General features: G+C 52.4%; 4 protein-coding genes and 1 non-coding gene across 5 annotated transcripts; 3 read left to right on the top strand and 2 right to left on the bottom strand.

Moving 5' to 3' along the window:
• Positions 1–537: 537 nt before the first annotated feature.
• SCP_0311130 (Dedicator of cytokinesis protein) lies at positions 538–7,823 on the top strand (the record flags this gene model as incomplete). Its single annotated transcript, XM_027756496.1, has 14 exons — positions 538–812; positions 895–2,565; positions 2,618–4,420; positions 4,471–5,041; positions 5,092–5,223; positions 5,281–5,670; positions 5,724–5,798; positions 5,850–6,024; positions 6,085–6,163; positions 6,223–6,361; positions 6,425–6,651; positions 6,705–7,125; positions 7,179–7,384; positions 7,442–7,823. The coding sequence occupies 14 exons, from the start codon at positions 538–540 to the stop codon at positions 7,821–7,823; spliced, it is 6,546 nt and encodes a 2,181-aa protein (XP_027612297.1).
• A 785-nt stretch (positions 7,824–8,608) lies between these two features.
• On the bottom strand, positions 8,609–10,574 carry SCP_0311120 (hypothetical protein; the record flags this gene model as incomplete). Its single annotated transcript, XM_027756495.1, has 4 exons — positions 8,609–9,145; positions 9,199–9,947; positions 10,001–10,366; positions 10,424–10,574. 4 exons carry the CDS (start codon positions 10,572–10,574, stop codon positions 8,609–8,611), a joined length of 1,803 nt encoding a protein of 600 aa, XP_027612296.1.
• A 1,690-nt stretch (positions 10,575–12,264) lies between these two features.
• On the top strand, positions 12,265–13,371 carry SCP_0311110 (hypothetical protein; the record flags this gene model as incomplete). Its single annotated transcript, XM_027756494.1, has 4 exons — positions 12,265–12,596; positions 12,666–12,984; positions 13,045–13,149; positions 13,207–13,371. 4 exons carry the CDS (start codon positions 12,265–12,267, stop codon positions 13,369–13,371), a joined length of 921 nt encoding a protein of 306 aa, XP_027612295.1.
• A 932-nt stretch (positions 13,372–14,303) lies between these two features.
• On the top strand, positions 14,304–14,414 carry SCP_r0311100 (the record flags this gene model as incomplete). Its single annotated transcript, XR_003546566.1, has 1 exon — positions 14,304–14,414. It is a non-coding gene; the product is annotated as a 5S ribosomal RNA (ribosomal RNA).
• Positions 14,415–14,898: 484 nt separating this feature from the next.
• Positions 14,899–15,649, bottom strand: SCP_0311090 (hypothetical protein; the record flags this gene model as incomplete). The annotated part of the gene is made up of 2 exons (XM_027756493.1): positions 14,899–15,141; positions 15,224–15,649. The coding sequence occupies 2 exons, from the start codon at positions 15,647–15,649 to the stop codon at positions 14,899–14,901; spliced, it is 669 nt and encodes a 222-aa protein (XP_027612294.1).
• Positions 15,650–15,918: the final 269 nt, after the last annotated feature.

Below are 15,918 nucleotides of genomic sequence, written 5' to 3'. Positions count from 1 at the left end.
TGCTAGGTTCTCTACGACCCAGGATGCCGCGTTTATTGTGCCAATACGCCCCAATTCTGGGCGTCTATCAGATCTCACGTCTATCAGATGTGTCCTCTGTCAGTGAGCATTACTATGAAAGAGAGAGAGGTGATATGACTTTCGGCGCTGGCCTGTGGTTAGCGGTGTAACGAAGCTGTGCACTCTTGCTGCTCAGTTGTCTCACACATCACGCATACTACATAGGTTCTGTAACCCGAGATACTACGACACCTTCATGACATAGAGTTTGACGTGTGTGAAATAAACAGTGTATGTTGTGTCGGTCAAAAGAGCAGAGAGATTCCACGTGCAGAGGATAGTACCGTCGATCACGATTTTGAACCCGTCACCAAGTCGTCTTCTCGTCCTCCGTTTGTGTTCCTGCTTGCACCAGCCGACTCACTCAGGATCGGGCCTGCTACCTAGTGCTGATCGACCGTGAGACCGTGACCAGAGTCTCAGCGCTCTCCCTCTGTCGAGCATCGACCAGGCTATATACCCACTCTTCTCGACGCGATGGTCAACAACGGACCCTCAGGTTTAGGCGGGCGCAAAGGCGTCTGGGAGCCGCTACCTCTCATACTCTACGGTTACGCAGTTCATCCACTCTCGCCTAATCGACGAGACACCAAACTCTCCAACCGCACCCGCCTCTCGAGCTTCACGGACGCATCTGGGGAAGAGCACCTTGTGCACAGGGATGTAGTCTCTCTCGAGGTGGGTGACAATGTGTACGCTTTCGAAAAGTATACACCGAGGGACAAGGAGGTGGAGGGAGTTTGGTATCGAGGGTGCGTTCGCCGTTTTGTCGCAATATGCTCCTTCAGGCGAGTTGCTCGGGAACAGCTGTCTTATCCCATTTCGATTGTGCAGATATGTTGTATGCACTACACGACGCCCACAGGTGAACTGGGCGATTTCATCGGACCCGTCAACTTCGTCCCAGAAGGCGGTCGCCAAGGCAGATGAGACGCAGCAAGTGTTCATTGGCATCTTCCCTGCTTCCCACATCTACGTACGAGACGAGCTGGCGGACGCAGAAGGCCGCCTGGCGGAGCTCGCAGTGAGCATGACCTCCAGCATCAACGGACACACATCCTCGTCGGACCTATACCCGCAATGGCAACGAGAGAAGGCGTCTGCGGTCGACTTCCCCATACCGATACCAATACCGAAGACAGAGGAAGACGATACTATTTCGCGGAAATCGTCGTTCAAGCTGACGCCTCCCCCGGAGCAGGCGAATAACGCGCGCGCCCGTCTGCCAGTATACCCAGCAAGCCTACGATCCGCTTCGCCCACGGAGTCGCAGGTGATGAAACCGCTCCCTCCCCGACCATCGCTCAAATCGGGCGACGACACCGCGTCGGGCGCTACGCAGCCGATCGTCGACGAGATTGCGTCTGCACTACGAGAATGGCATGCGCTCATGTTTCAGTACCTCGCGCAACGCGATTACAAGCTGTTCCACATCGTGCGGGAACACATTGAGGCGCTTCATCTCGGGCGACGACAGCTGCTCGCGCAGACGCTGAGCTCGGAGGAGACCGTCAACCTGCGACGGGAGTGCGTTGCGCGACTTGTGAGCGGGAACCTTGTGCAGGGCCTCGATATCATCGTGCGACATCCTACATGGGGCAGTCTGGTCACCGTCGACGTCGAAGGCGAGGTCGATACCCGCAGCTGGCTGAGCGCTATCAGGATGTATGCAATGCAGGCATCGCTGGCGTTCATGGATATCTCGCCGTCTAACCATCCTTACAAGTCCCCGCACTTCGGTGGCTCGCTCGATCACACCTCACCCGTGTTGCCCGGTCCCGCTCAGGCACTGTCTGTATTTCCTGAGTATAGCCGAAGTAGAACCAACCGCGCGTTAGGTTCGTTCGCATCATCAACAAGCACCGCTCAATCTGCCAAGGCGAAGTTCTACCATGTCTTCATGGATATACGCGCGTTCGTTGCCTCTATCTGCGGTCCTGGAGAGACGGTGGAGTTGTTCGTCTCGCTCTTTAACAAGGCTTACGCCCGGTTTGTCTCGGAGGAGTTCTGCGTAGTATTGAACCACAACGGTGTCCTCGCCCGCGATCCGTCGGCACGTATTCGTACCCTGTTCACAGATCTCGTTCAGTCGGATGCGCAAGATCCCATATACCTCGTGTGTCGCATCGTCAGGAATGGGGCTATGAAGATGGGAAGCAGCATGGGCTCAATCAACGAGGGTGGCAGGCGCGCTTCAGAGGCTTCGTTAAGAGAGTCGGGGACATTGACCCCCTCCACAGCATATACCGAGGGCGGGCTGACAGCGGATAGCTATGCACCTGGGAAGGGTTCATCGATTGAACTTCCGACGCAATTTAGAAGGCCCTTTGGCTGTGCGGTGCTCGAGCTCACGCAGCTTAATGCTATGGCGGCGGAGCAGTCGGAGATGTCATCTACCAGAGAGTATCCTATGCCTATATTCGTACCCACCAATGAGGCGACATTCTCCATGCTTCATCAGGACATCCTCAATCACAATACCAAGGAGTACGAGAAATCTCCGAGGTGCGTCTATCAATAGTGTGCCCTTCTTCTTGTGTTGACTGTAGCATCCAAGAGCCGAAATGATAGCAGTGTCAATCAAGATTTTTTACGGCGACGCGGAGACGATCGTTCGAGAGAATACATCACTACTCCAGGACACACCACTCAGTCTACGCCTAGGTTTTCCCGATGTTGTCTTCCCTGGGGATGTACGAAACGAGCTCTACATCAAGCTCTGGAGCGGCGATTTTTCCTTCTCGCAAAGCGGTGCCGCTCGTCGCAGCGTTGCCAACTTTGCTCGAGGGCAGGTTGGTAGTGTGAATGGCAACGTGCAAGTGACTATCGACGTGAGAGATCAGGATGGTCGGATTATGGATCGCGCCATCACGCAGTGCAGTGGGGAGCCGCCGACGACACAGTGGCACTCCATGGTCTTCCAGCGAACCAACCAACCAACGTTCGGAGAGCTCATCAAGATCAAGCTCCCCTTTCAAGGCGATCAGCACTGGCATCTCTTCTTCACTTTTCGGCATCGAAGCTCCAGGGAACGATCGATGAGCCGAGGATCGGATGCTCCTGAACGTCCGTTTGCATTTGCGTTCTTGCCGCTTTTCCCTGATGGTCCCGCTTTCCTTGAGGATGGGTCTCATACTCTGGTATTGTATCGCGCAGACCGGCTGGGCCAAGTCTCGACCGACATGTACCTCGCGGCGTCACCATGGCTTCCTCCCAATCAAAAACTTGAGCATGTGTATGTGCCCGTCGAGTTGCAGAAGATCGCGCCACCCATGCGAGACAGCCTTACCATCCGGTCTTCGCTATGTTCGACGAAGTTCACGCAGAACTCTGTCCTACTCAGTTTACTGAATTGGGAGCAGCTGACAGACAGAGAATTCCTCACGACCGTCTTGGCGAAATTCACGTTCGTCGGTGAGGTGGAGATTGTCAAGTTTCTGCGCGACATCTTCGACTCGCTGTTTGGGATCCTCGTGTCTCAGAACAACCAGTCTGGAGAGATGGATCATCTCGTGTTCAATGCGTTGGTGACGGTGCTTGGAATAGTGCAAGATCGCCGCTTCAGCAACTTCCAGCCTGTCTTGGATGTGTATATTGAGAACCATTTCACTTGTGCATCAGCTTCGTCGCATATGATACACTCAATGAACCGACTGCTGCAGAATCCCACCGCCAATGACACGGCGTCTCCGTTGCGTGCCGCACTGAAGGTCTGGTATTACATCTTCAAGTTCATTGTAAGGTCTCGCGAGCTGCAGAAGGCCAAGGAACTGGGCATGGGTGGAGGGGCTACTGCAGATCACCTAGAGGCGACCTTCAAGCGCGAACTGCGTGCTCATCTGTCAGAGGTGAATCGGATGATGTCGACCACATCCCCCCCGTCTATCATCGGGACTCAGACCATCGCTTTGCAACACTTCACCTCTATCCTGCCTGAATTAGGGAAGGTGTTTACGATCGTAGAGCTGGTGACCATCGCCACGACGTTTGCGAACGCGATCGCGTCCAACAAGGGCAAGATTGTCATCTGGAAGCTGATCATGTACCTACAGATGGTCAAAGGCTTCCTGTTCGATAACAACCAATCTCGCTCCTTACTCCTCGAATCCGTTGTAATATGGATCAAACCACATTTCGGCAGGTTCGACGAATATGCTCTGACGCAGCCTGGTGACTCCGAGAGTGCTCGTGATGCTGCTCGTGTCAGTTGGCTGGAGAGCGTTCGGTTGTCTGTGACAGTCGTAGCGGTGATGTTGGACAAGTTACTGCAGAGTCTTGTAGAACCTTCCATTGTATCAGATCGCAATCTCCTGCGACAGGAACAGGATAATATCGAGACGGTCTTGTCACTCTTTCCTAGGTATTTACGCTGATCATACGTTTTCGACTTCGGCTGATTTTCACTATCAGATTATTGGATTCTTACCTAGAGTTCCAAAACGAAGACTCCCGCAAAGCAATCGAACGTATACGTTCCCTAACACCTGTCTCTACTAATTATCCCGTCACTTTCCCTGAATCCTATCCGTTCTCTTTAGTCACACATCTTCCGAAGAACACCACAACCGCATCCGGTTCGTTTGACGTTAAGGCAGACTTCATCCCAGGTCTGGGCGAGACCGCCATCGTGTTCCTAGTCTTGGTGTTATCGGCACCCAAGAAACACATCCTCAGTTTCTTCGACCTGACCCTGGAGATTGAAGGTAAAGATAACCTCGCGACCTTATTGCTACAAACTTTCAAGGTTTCTGCGTCAATTTTGAACGGCGACGCATTCCCGAGCAATTGGTTGAATGTGAACATCCTGGCGCACAAAGTCCTGATCAAGCTCGTGGATCCAATTGCATCGTTACTCGAACGCGAGTTCGTTCCAAACGAGAAATCCAGGACATTTGACCCGGTTTTGTGGCGAGAGGGTTTCTATGTCTTACTCAAACTTTTATCTTCAGAACATCTTGTGATCGAAGAATCCAGCTCCCAGGCGAGTTTTTTGGCTATACTTGTATGAGTTACCTGTTGATCGTGGAGCAGAAGCGACGAGCGGTCTGGCGTCTTGCTGGAGATATTCGAGGCGAAGGAGCATCAATTCTCCTCCGGATGTGGGACGCCCTCGGGTGGCATGAAGATGACCTTGCAAATGGCGGAGCCAACCCATTATATGGTGTACGTGCCTAACGGTCGTAAAACGAACATGGACCATGAACTGATAAGTGTTCTCAGAACTATCAAGATGCTCTCAATCCCCTGGTTGGGCATGTTGTCAACCTATGCTTGAGCCATCATGATCAATTACGTGACAACGCAGTCCATATCCTCTATTGTATGATCATCTCGGAGTACCAGCTCACTCGGCAATTCCATCATATCGAGAACGAGTTGGTCAGCAAGTTGGACACGCTGTTCATGTCCGACAGTAAAGGCGACGATATATCACGGGCATTCTTCATTGGACACCTTCGACATCTATTTGATTCTTCCGATGTCGACGAGCAGCTACGAGAGCGAGTGACAGGCTTCCTCGAAGAGGTTGACCAGTTCCTCAGTTTACTCCTCAGCGTTCGTGCACTGCCGGAAGGTGAGGAATATGCCGATGACCGTGTCATCGCAACGGTACGTTTCGTTGGACCTACTTATTGTTATTTGCTCTCATCTCAGCGGTCCAGCTCCGTCTAATGAACTACATTCGTCGAATCGGGCGTGACGAGATATACATCAAATATGTCCATCAACTTGTCAACGTAGGAATGTACATCCAAGTAATGAACGACGCCTCTAACAATCCTTCGCAGATGCATCTGCAATCTCAAAACTATGTGGAAGCTGCACTGACATTGAAGTTACATGCGGATCTGCACGAATGGGATCTCAATACATTCGCTCCACCTATGGAAGATCTCGGCCTACCTCAACAATCGCAATTTCATCGCAAGGAAACGCTGTGTTTGCTCATCTTGGACTATCTCGGTATGTGTAACGATGGATATGACATCACTGCTTTTAAGATAAGGATGCATGTTTCTGCAGGCAAGGGCAAGGCTTGGGAAAGCGCATTGGAGATATGCAAGGATCTTGCTCTGCAGCATGCCGAAGTAACCTTCAATTAGTGCGTGCCTTCTCGATATAGCTGTCCTGGTACTCTTCTCACACTTGAACTCAATTCAGCACTCGATTGGCTGAGATCCTTCGACACCAGGCTGCTCTCCTGGAACATATTATCACGGATCAACGTTACTATTCGGACTACTTTAGGGTCGCTTTCTATGGTAATTTCCCTGGGGCAATCCGGAACAAACAGTTCATCGTGCGTCATTCGTGGCTCTGGAAGCACCAGATATTCAGCAGGTTCTGACCTTGCCGTATACAGTACCGCGGATATGAATGGGAGAAGTTCGGAGCATTTTGCGAGCGGATGCTCAACAAATACCCAGGCGTCCAGCTTCTCAAGACTATGGGCGATCCCCCTGTCGACATCCGCTTCGGAACAGACCAATACATTCAGTGTACAGCTGTTATTCCAGAGCCTGTACGGGATTCCCCAATCTTCACTAACCCCGATGTCCCTCCCCAGATACGAGCATATTATGAGCACAGGTAGGCCCGTTCAGATGATCACGATTTTCGCGTTTCTTGACTGCCACTTCCAGTGCTATCAACCTGTTCAGTTACTCTCGTTCACTCACCAAAGTCAATCCCGATGGCTCAGAAGAAGTCTGGACTGAAAAAACATTCCTTACGACCGAAGAAGCATTCCCCACAGTTCTCCGGCGCTCTGAGGTTGTCGACGTACAGATTGTCGAAATTTCTCCCGTGGAGAGTGCTCTGCATGAAGTTGAGCAGAGGACGAGAGAGCTAGCAGGACTTAACATCAAGTACTCCGCATTGGCCAAGACAGCACAGCCTGTCCCTACTAACCCGCTTGCAATGAGTCTAAATGCTGCGGTCGATGCGCCAATCAACAGCGGTATTGGAGCATTCAGACAGGCTTATCTATCCGGTGATTATCTTCTTAGACACCCCGAGCGCGTAGAACAGGTGGAGAAGTTGCGAAACGCCGTAGATGAACAGGTGAGTGACGTTATTTCGATACTAAAATGCATGCTAGACGAGTAGTCATCCAGGTCCGTATGATCGACAGCTGTCTACGACTGCATGGACAACTGTGTCCACCAGAGATGATGGCGTTCCACGGAACACTTGAAAGGTTCTTCAGGAAGAATTTCCACGATGAGGTCCAGCGTCTCGCAATGGACTTAGTGGGTGGTTCCCGCTCCAACGAGTCATCGTCTGTTCCAGTGGCTTCACCATCTCTATACCCTCAACAATCGTCAGTATATTCTGCATTTCAGATGCAGTATCGATTGATAAATTATCTGCTCCCTAGACGTCCCCCAGTCGCTGTCCTTCCTGTGGGAAACACAGTACCTTCTGAACCACTTTCCCCGCTTTCGACACGCGCACCACGAGAGAACGCGCAGCCTAGTGCTGAAATGTTCTCCAAGCTCACTCCACTGCAGAGACATCTCGCCCACCTCGCCCGTCACGGTTTCAATGGTGTGTCCTCGGCACCTGTCGAGGCTGGTGGCAGCGATACGATTTCAGAAGGATCTCCACGTGACTCATTTATCAACGGCGTCAATGGCGCCCTGATCATGCCAATGTCGGGTGCAGCATCCATAACGACGTCAACCATGGGCAGCATCGGGTCAATGAAAGGTCGATTCTCGAAGTTCGGAAGCTTGAACTTCGGTCGGCGAGATCCATGATGTTGGATATTCGTCGGCTTTCCCGCCCTCTCACTCTATCTCGAATTATCTCACTGCCCTCCTTGCTTTCGATCTTTGGCTTTTCGACTTGGACGATCTGTATCTGGAGCATCTTCATAATGTTGTATTAATTTTAGCTATTTCTAGTACACTACTTCACGGATGACGGAGAGTCCGTGCAACAGGTGCCTGGGGTTGTATGGTACTATGTTCATGAGAACATCCGGACGAGCGCAAAAACTATCGTAAATCGTGAATATGCATTTGCCCGAATAACGTGGTGGGGTTGAGACGACGGTGCAGAGCAAGACAAGATGGTTGCGAAAGACGATGGATATGTGCCAAGCACTACATTTGGGGACAGCATCCAACTCGCAGTGAACTACACGCAGAGTAACGCGAGATCAGGATGAGGGATTTACATGCTTCAAAGCACCACATGACGTCCAATCGATTGTCCAAGACACTAACCCTTGCTGCACGTACAGTAACTACTTCGTGATTGTCCACTACTTCTCGGTAGGCGGAACGTTTATCCAATAGACACTGTCCTGTCCCATTGAGGCGTCTGGTCAAATGCAAATATTAATACTATCGTAGATGGCGAATTACATTTCCACAAATAACATACTGGGGAGTCAGACGACTGCATTGTACCTACAGGACAACAACCACAATATAAGACAGGGGGATGCTAAATATTCTAGCTCTACATCTGGGCACGACAACCGGCTCGCACTGAGCTAGCTAAGGATACACACGGAGGAGCATGAGAGGCAGAAGTGCTAATAATATGGGTCAGCCAGTTTGTGCTCGCCAAAATATTGGAACTCCAAGGAGTCGAACGCCGAAATATTGTTGTGGAGCTGGAAGCCTTCCGACGAACACGGGTTGCCCGTGAGCGAAAGTGCGTCAGAGGAAACGATGACGGCCTGGCACAACCCACTCTGAGAGTTGATGACGAAGGTCGGTTTGCATGCAGGGTCGCACAATACCGCAGGAGAATGGGATGAGCTTGAGAACATGCTCGACGGCGATCCTACGTGGGGTGTACTGCACAATCCTGGGCTCTCACCCGAGTTGGTGAAGGGCAGGGCGTGATCGTGGTGTGAAGTCACGGAAGCTGCATCGTCACTTTCTGGCGCGGATATATACGAGCTGCTCCCCAGGGCATTAGGCAACATGAGGTCATTTGAGTCTCGAGAATACGTTGGATCGGGCAAAGGCGGCGACCTCAACGACGACCGGCTTGACGGTGTCCTCTTCTCTGGAGCCATAGAAATGCGACCACCAGCGTGCTCCGAAACCGGCGCGGAGAGCGACTGGAAATAATTGCAATCAGTCCTGGAAGTAGTGTCACTTCAGAGTTGCTCACATATTTTGCGATGATCTTGACCAATGCTTGCGATAAGATCTTCCACTCGAACACCTTGAGATCCTTCTCGATATTGCGCGGTTTCGGTGGCGGGAAGCCCATGATCTGGGTGAAAAAATCGTTCGACTCAACCCTATTCTTCGAGATGGTCTGAGGCCGAAAGCCCTCCAGGTTGCGCCGGATCCTGTTTTTCTCCTCGATATCAAACTCCTCCCCCACCAGGTGCTCCAGCAGGTAGATGATGTCAACCGACGTCACGAAGCAGTGATCGGTTTCGGCGCGGTAGATGCAGGAAATCACGACATCGCCCTCGGTATACTCTTTGATCCTGACACGCTCGCAGGAGACCTTGATCGTGAATCCTTCCTGCACGCGCGTGAACCGGACGAGACGACGACTGCTACGTAGCTCCTCCTCATCCCAGTCCTTGCACATGCTATCAAACGGAGTCAAAATCTCGAGGTGGGCACGCTCAGAGCTGGAAGCGTCGTCGCTGAAGCGGAGACGCCGGCCCTGGTTCAGGTGTTTCCTTGTTTGCCGACTTGACTGCCCACGCTTAGTCTCCCGCGATCGGCTACTGCTGGACGTACGAGAGACGTACAAGGGGGAGTACGAGGGGACCGATACAGTCGCATGGGTGGCAGAATCAGCCATGCTGATAGATCGGCGTATCATCAGGGGCACATTGGAGTTAAGCGTATATTCAGCGGTTTCGTACTTGACGGGCGCTACAGACCGGCTTCCTGACGCTGCAGTCGAGGTGAGCGAGCGATCAACACGGTCACAAGAGAACGAAACGCACCAGGAGGGAGATAAGTGAAATTGCCGAACGTCACGGAGTCCAACACCTGGTTCGCGCTATCCAAGACTTGCACGGAGAGAGGGACCGCGGTTGGACCTGACACTTCATCTTGTGGGATGGTCGACTGCAACTCCCACGCTCCGAAGCGGTCGGGCAGGTGCCGGACAGACGTGCTCAGAGCCTTCCGTCCGACGACTAAACGCAAGAAGATCGCGTTACACGTCTTGGTCGACAGATTAAGCGACACGGTAACGGTGGTGCCAGGTACACCCTCTAATGGGTGACATCCAAAGATCCGGAACAATCCCATGACAGAGACGACGGACATCTGGCCAGGAAGTGTACTGAAGTCGGCCGGAGATGAGTCTTTTACAAGGATAGCGTCGATCAGGACTACATCCGGTAAGGTAACGATACACTTACGTGACTGGACAGCAGACGGCATACGATGACTGCTATAGAACGAAGTGGACGCGATCTGCGTCGCTGTACATTGCGATCCAAAGGCAACAGGGTGACTCGACCAAGCGGAGGAATAAGGGTCAACAAGCAGGGTACCTATATCAACCGTCATTGTCACAGGTACTGTGAATTGAAAAGACCTGAGGAGTGAGCACAAAGCACTGGGACGCCCGGGGCCACGGACGGTGGTTTGAGGGAGAGGCTGGAGCGGCTAACAAAAGGCGTTTATGCTACAGAGAAGCCGATCAGATGCTATATGAGAATTCAAGAGAAAGAGCGACAAGGAGACGCGGTAGATATAGATCCAAGGAGACAAAGTTCGGGGAGCGACCGAGCAAGATTTGTTGTCTCTCCACCGAACAGGTTTAGAGCACCTCCAACATCGGCAAGTAGATCGCGGCGGCCCGCCCGATCGCTTATCGAGATAGTGACTTTTATCCTTGTCCATATTTGGTCAGCCGCCTGGCGTACAGGTGCGTTGAAACCTTTGCCTTCCCTGGTGTAAATCATCGCAGTTCTTCCACATGCGACAAGCGGATTGCCTTGACCACGTGTCGAACGTGTATACCATGTGCGCAATCGATGAGTCGCATCACCTTGTAACTGGAAGATAGCCTCGTGGTGATGCGGATGGGCACTGCAGATGGAGAGATTTCGGTTGTTGGTCCACGTGCGCACGGCCTGTCTGATTCTCCGTTCTCCGCAAGTTTCAACCGAGTGCGCTGGCCTGGCCCTCTGAATACCACGACGACGGCCAGCGCCGCCGATTGGAAGGAAAGCAATCATTTTCAGACCTTGGTTTCCAAAATATCGACGGACAGTCACCGACACATGCAGAAAATGGTACGCGTAAGGTATCACAGCCTCCATCGAGGATTAACACGACTCAGGGAAACAGTGGAAGCTTCCGATAAGCATAGGATCTGCTGGACAGGACACCGCGTTTCGAGATGTGACGCTGATCAGAACAACGGAACACAGGAACATCGCCGAGGTCCGGAGGGCCAATGGGAGCTAGTAGATCGAGTTTATCCTCATGAGTAAGCTTCCGTTTGTCGGAAGAAATTTGACAGAAAAACAGAGCCTTCGGACCGTCAAGTACACTGCCGTACATGCATATTTGCACCTCTATGGGAATTCTAGGCGCGATTATGTGTTGCAGTTACGGTCGTTACAAGTCGATGCACCCTTGGAAGGTTTGTGCAAACCGCGCACGTAGAGTCAACAAAATCTCCAAGATGCACTGTATAAGCCGACGTACGGTTGGCTATTGTTCTCAACCAGTCGAAGCTGTTACGAATTGAGCTGACACCCCTGCTCGCAACACACATCGACACCGGAAGGGAGGTCAACGTTTCACGACGACTGAGTCAGACCCTAAGCAGTGGGACGGGTCGTTCTGCAATGTTGCCGTCCTTGTCCACGAACACATCGGACCTGGAATCTTGAAGGCCTGACGTTCAGCCAGACACGCTCAGACCGTGTCCGACGAAACTCTGCAGCCGATCAGATAGCTAGAGCAAATTTCACGAGGGATGCACGCACCTCGAAAAATGAATGCAGCTCAACGACTGTGTCCTAGCGACCGGCGGGCTATACCGCTGAACTTGTGTGCAGATTATGTTCGTAAATATTGTGCGGTACAATGATGCAACGCAGAACATACCAGAAGTCCAATCAATGTAGAGCGTTGAGTGTAAGGCCCGGCAGCCGGCCTCGGGCATTGGGATTTCCCCGATGTCACGTGGCTTCAGCACCATATGTCACATCCATGCGCGTCACGCTCAATTCTTGCACTCAACATGTCGGCAACAGTCGAAAATCATTCCACACCTCCTGTACCCACAGACGTAAATGCGCTGCAGGACAAACTCAAGACTCTCACAGAATTTAGTGCCCGTTTACGGGCCCTTCGCCAGATTCCTGCGGTCCTCGTACGCCCACCGGGCGCTGGTAGCATACATACAGTGGCCCCATCACCTCCTTTGCAACATGAATTCCAAGTCTTGAATGAAGTATCGGGAACGCTTCTGTCACAGCCTGTTCAGGAAGCTTTGGCGGCTGCGCGGGACAGCGAGCAGAAGGACAAGAGCGATATCAACTCAACTGTGCGGCGGGAGACACAGAAACGCAAGTAAGCGTCATTCACAGCCTTGTCTCCTGCTGAGATGAACCCGCCGTATCTCAACTTCCCGTGAATCAGACGTCCACCATCTCCAGAATCTCCGCAGCCTTACCGTCCTTTCGAGCCGAAGAGCTCCTCGTCGTTTCCGGAGATTGATCAAGGGCTTCCGCCAGTTCGGCTGGGCACACTCCCTGGGTTTATACGGGAGTACAATGGGGCCGATCACGCCGTCAAAATGCACGTATACTCGCCCTCGCGGAATCGACCACTTGCGTGTCCGGTCGTCCTGCGCTGCATGATCAGGGACGTGGTCACCGTGTTCCTGACGCTGGGTGAATCTGCTACTGGCGCGCCGTTAGATGTTGAATGCGCTACAGCATTTGGCCCACGTGAACAGGTGTTTAGGGTTCTTCGTTTTGTCGGCGCATGATGTCCTCACCGTTCGTCCTGCATGTAGGAACCGTCGCATTCACAATCCCAATACCTCGTATATCAAAATTTGTCCCAGCAGATCGCGAAAATGATACAGTCACAACCACAAACTTCTCTCCGCGCAGTTCTGGTGGGCATCTCCACTCCAACGCTGAGAGCATATTCGAACTTTAAAATTATCTTTTAGAACCTATTATGCTCATACGAGGAGCTCTTCGTGCAACGGTGCGCGGTTTGTGATCGCATCCTGTCCGTCGAAGCGTACGTACCGCCCGTCGGCCGTGTGTGGACGAAGATGGGCGACGGCGCGTTCGGCTGGGAGGCCCGACACGCTACCTGCCTGCAGCGGTGACAGGCGCAAACCTGGAACTTCGCGTGTGGCCTACCGCCAGATACCCCGAGTGCCGCTGCTGCTGATGTGATGTGAGCCTACCGTGCCGCGCTGGCCTGAGCACACAGCACACGAAAATGGCAGCACCGCGCTGTCCAGGACAGATGCCTGGCACTTCCCATCGGCGTTGCATATGGTGACTCGTACTCCTGTTTGAACCTCGAACTTTTGTACCAGTGCATACCGTATTTCACTACACGACGTGGTCCTGATGGATGATATCCTAAATATTTTGCAGTCTGAGTTCCTCGATGAGGCCCAAGTGTGACCCGAAGTGCGTTGCGTAGTCATTCGAGAACAAACCCTCTCTGATTGGCTTGATCAAGCATAGATACACAGCTCAACTCTCTGACGACCATTTATACGATCTGCGAACATTACCAAACTGCATCGCCTTGCTGTGCTCAAAGGCCCACCGCGATTATTCCCGGCTAGCGGGACCGGTACACAAGGCACTACAGAGGTCGACCGAAGACCGAAGCACCTTCTGCCGCCAAACTGCCAGATCCTCTCAGCGAGATTTCCGATTCACCGGCGATTGGCATTGAAGGCGCTGCTATCGAACTTCGAGCTCCAGCCATCAGTGGCGCATCCCACTTCGGCATCAACGTCTGCGTCGCCCCGGCGTTCGCCTGCAATGTGCGTGCGCGCAGTAGCGCGCTCGGAGACCAGCACCCTCTCCAGTCCCCTCGGGCGGCGAAGCAGGACACTTCCCCCATCGCCGACGTCATCTGTGGCATCGGCTTTCCCCTCCGCGGCCAATGCAAAGCAGATAGCCTTTCCAGCTGACGACGTCTAGGATTGAATGTGAATTGAGTGTGTTGTGCTCATGGACTTGAGGGGGATTTTCTGTCCACCCTTTATAAGTCTTCTCCACACATAAGTGTGTATCCACGGCCATAGGACTTCGAAAACACCGCATCCCGTCCGATCTGCGCAGTTAACCGAAGTGCCGCCCAGTTAGTACCACGGTGGGGGACCACGCGGGAATCCTGGGTGCTGTGGTTTTCGGCTCAGTTTTCCACTGACCAGCTTTTAGCTCTTTGGTATACTTGTCTGGCAGCACATAAGCTGTATTCAAGACAAGTTCCTTCCGTGTGAGTAGTAAGCATGTACTTGAAACTAGTATCATGCATAGTTGATATTCAATGTGTGCACCATACAGAAAGTCATTTGCCTTTTTCTGTCTCCACTGCTATTTATTTTTACAAACAGCTGCAAAGTTCTCAGCACGCTATGCTAGAGACCCATTCTACAGATTGAATGGTGAACAGTTTCCAGCAGTCTGCAAGGCAGTCTGTCATGCAGTGAAGGGCTGGTAGTAGAAGGACTTGGATGACAAGACGGGAGGTGCACACATGGACGTCAGCGATGTTACGCAGATTATATTATTTAGATAACAGAATGTCCATAGTCAGCCTGAGGTACAACCCTGCCATGGGGGCCATTAAGTCGTGTCCTACTAAAGAGTGCAAGGCACATACATGACTACGACCACACTCCGATTCCAACCAATCCTGACCAGCCGGAGAACCCTTCATGGCTACGGTGACCAAGCAGAAACTGTGCGACAGATCCTCCACCTGCAGGCATGGGCTGAACGGTGAAAGAGTAGATATGATCCAGTTGGGAGAGAAGACTGGACAGCCGTTTTCCCTCGCTGCTGCGAGCAACGAGCTCCGTCAAATTCGACGGTAGATGCATAGCGGCTGGGATATCCACAGGAGTGATCTTCACGAATTCAAAAATCGCACGGCAGTCAATCATCAATTTGTCACAGGGGGGAGGGGGAGGTATAAGTGATCAGGTATACCTTGATTTGAGGCCCAAGAGCGCCATGCAATCCCAACGCCTCGAGCACCTCCCGCTCGTGTCCCTTCCCGTAATGTCCTTCTCCCAACCAGAGTGCCAGATCGCCGAATTCGTCGGTCTCGCTTGTCTGCCCTGCGAGGACGCTCCCACAAGCGAGCGCATTGGCGGCGGCATTCGCACTGAGCGTCAGCGCCGTCAGGTAATCTTGAGCTTCCACATTGAATGTATTGGCCGACAATAAAGGGGGTAGGAGCGCAATGACACCAGTCTGAGAGAGTTGTGCAGTGGACGATTTTTCCGCTCCATACAACGTCGACAAGGTGGAAACAACAGCAGAGCCAGATAGGTAGGGTAACGGAGAGGGAAGTACCTGAAGCAGGCTTTGACCGTTTGAGTTTTTCACGACCGCTGAATGCACGCCGGACATCGTCCTTGCGAAGTAAGACGTTAATTGGTAAAAAACCTGAGGAGTTCTGTCCAAGTACCACCACGAGTCAAAAGACGTTCCCTGAAATCATCAGAGAAGCAGCTTTCCTTCGCCCCGGCGCAGGAAAATACGCACGTCTACAGCAGTGATGGAGATTATATAGGCCTGCTGGATAGCGGAGAGATACACCCCTTGTCGGCGCCTGGAGTAACGGTCTCATATTTTGTGGCTGAACTTGGCCGGAAGAACGCGTGCGGCGGCAACTTTCG

The sequence above is a fragment of the Sparassis crispa genome, assembly GCF_003851025.1.
Source record: "Sparassis crispa DNA, contig_000002F, whole genome shotgun sequence".
In the NCBI taxonomy this organism is placed as follows: domain Eukaryota; kingdom Fungi; phylum Basidiomycota; class Agaricomycetes; order Polyporales; family Sparassidaceae; genus Sparassis; species Sparassis crispa.
The sequence above is the reverse complement of the archived record's forward strand: the minus strand, read 5'-3'. Positions and strand labels throughout refer to the sequence as shown.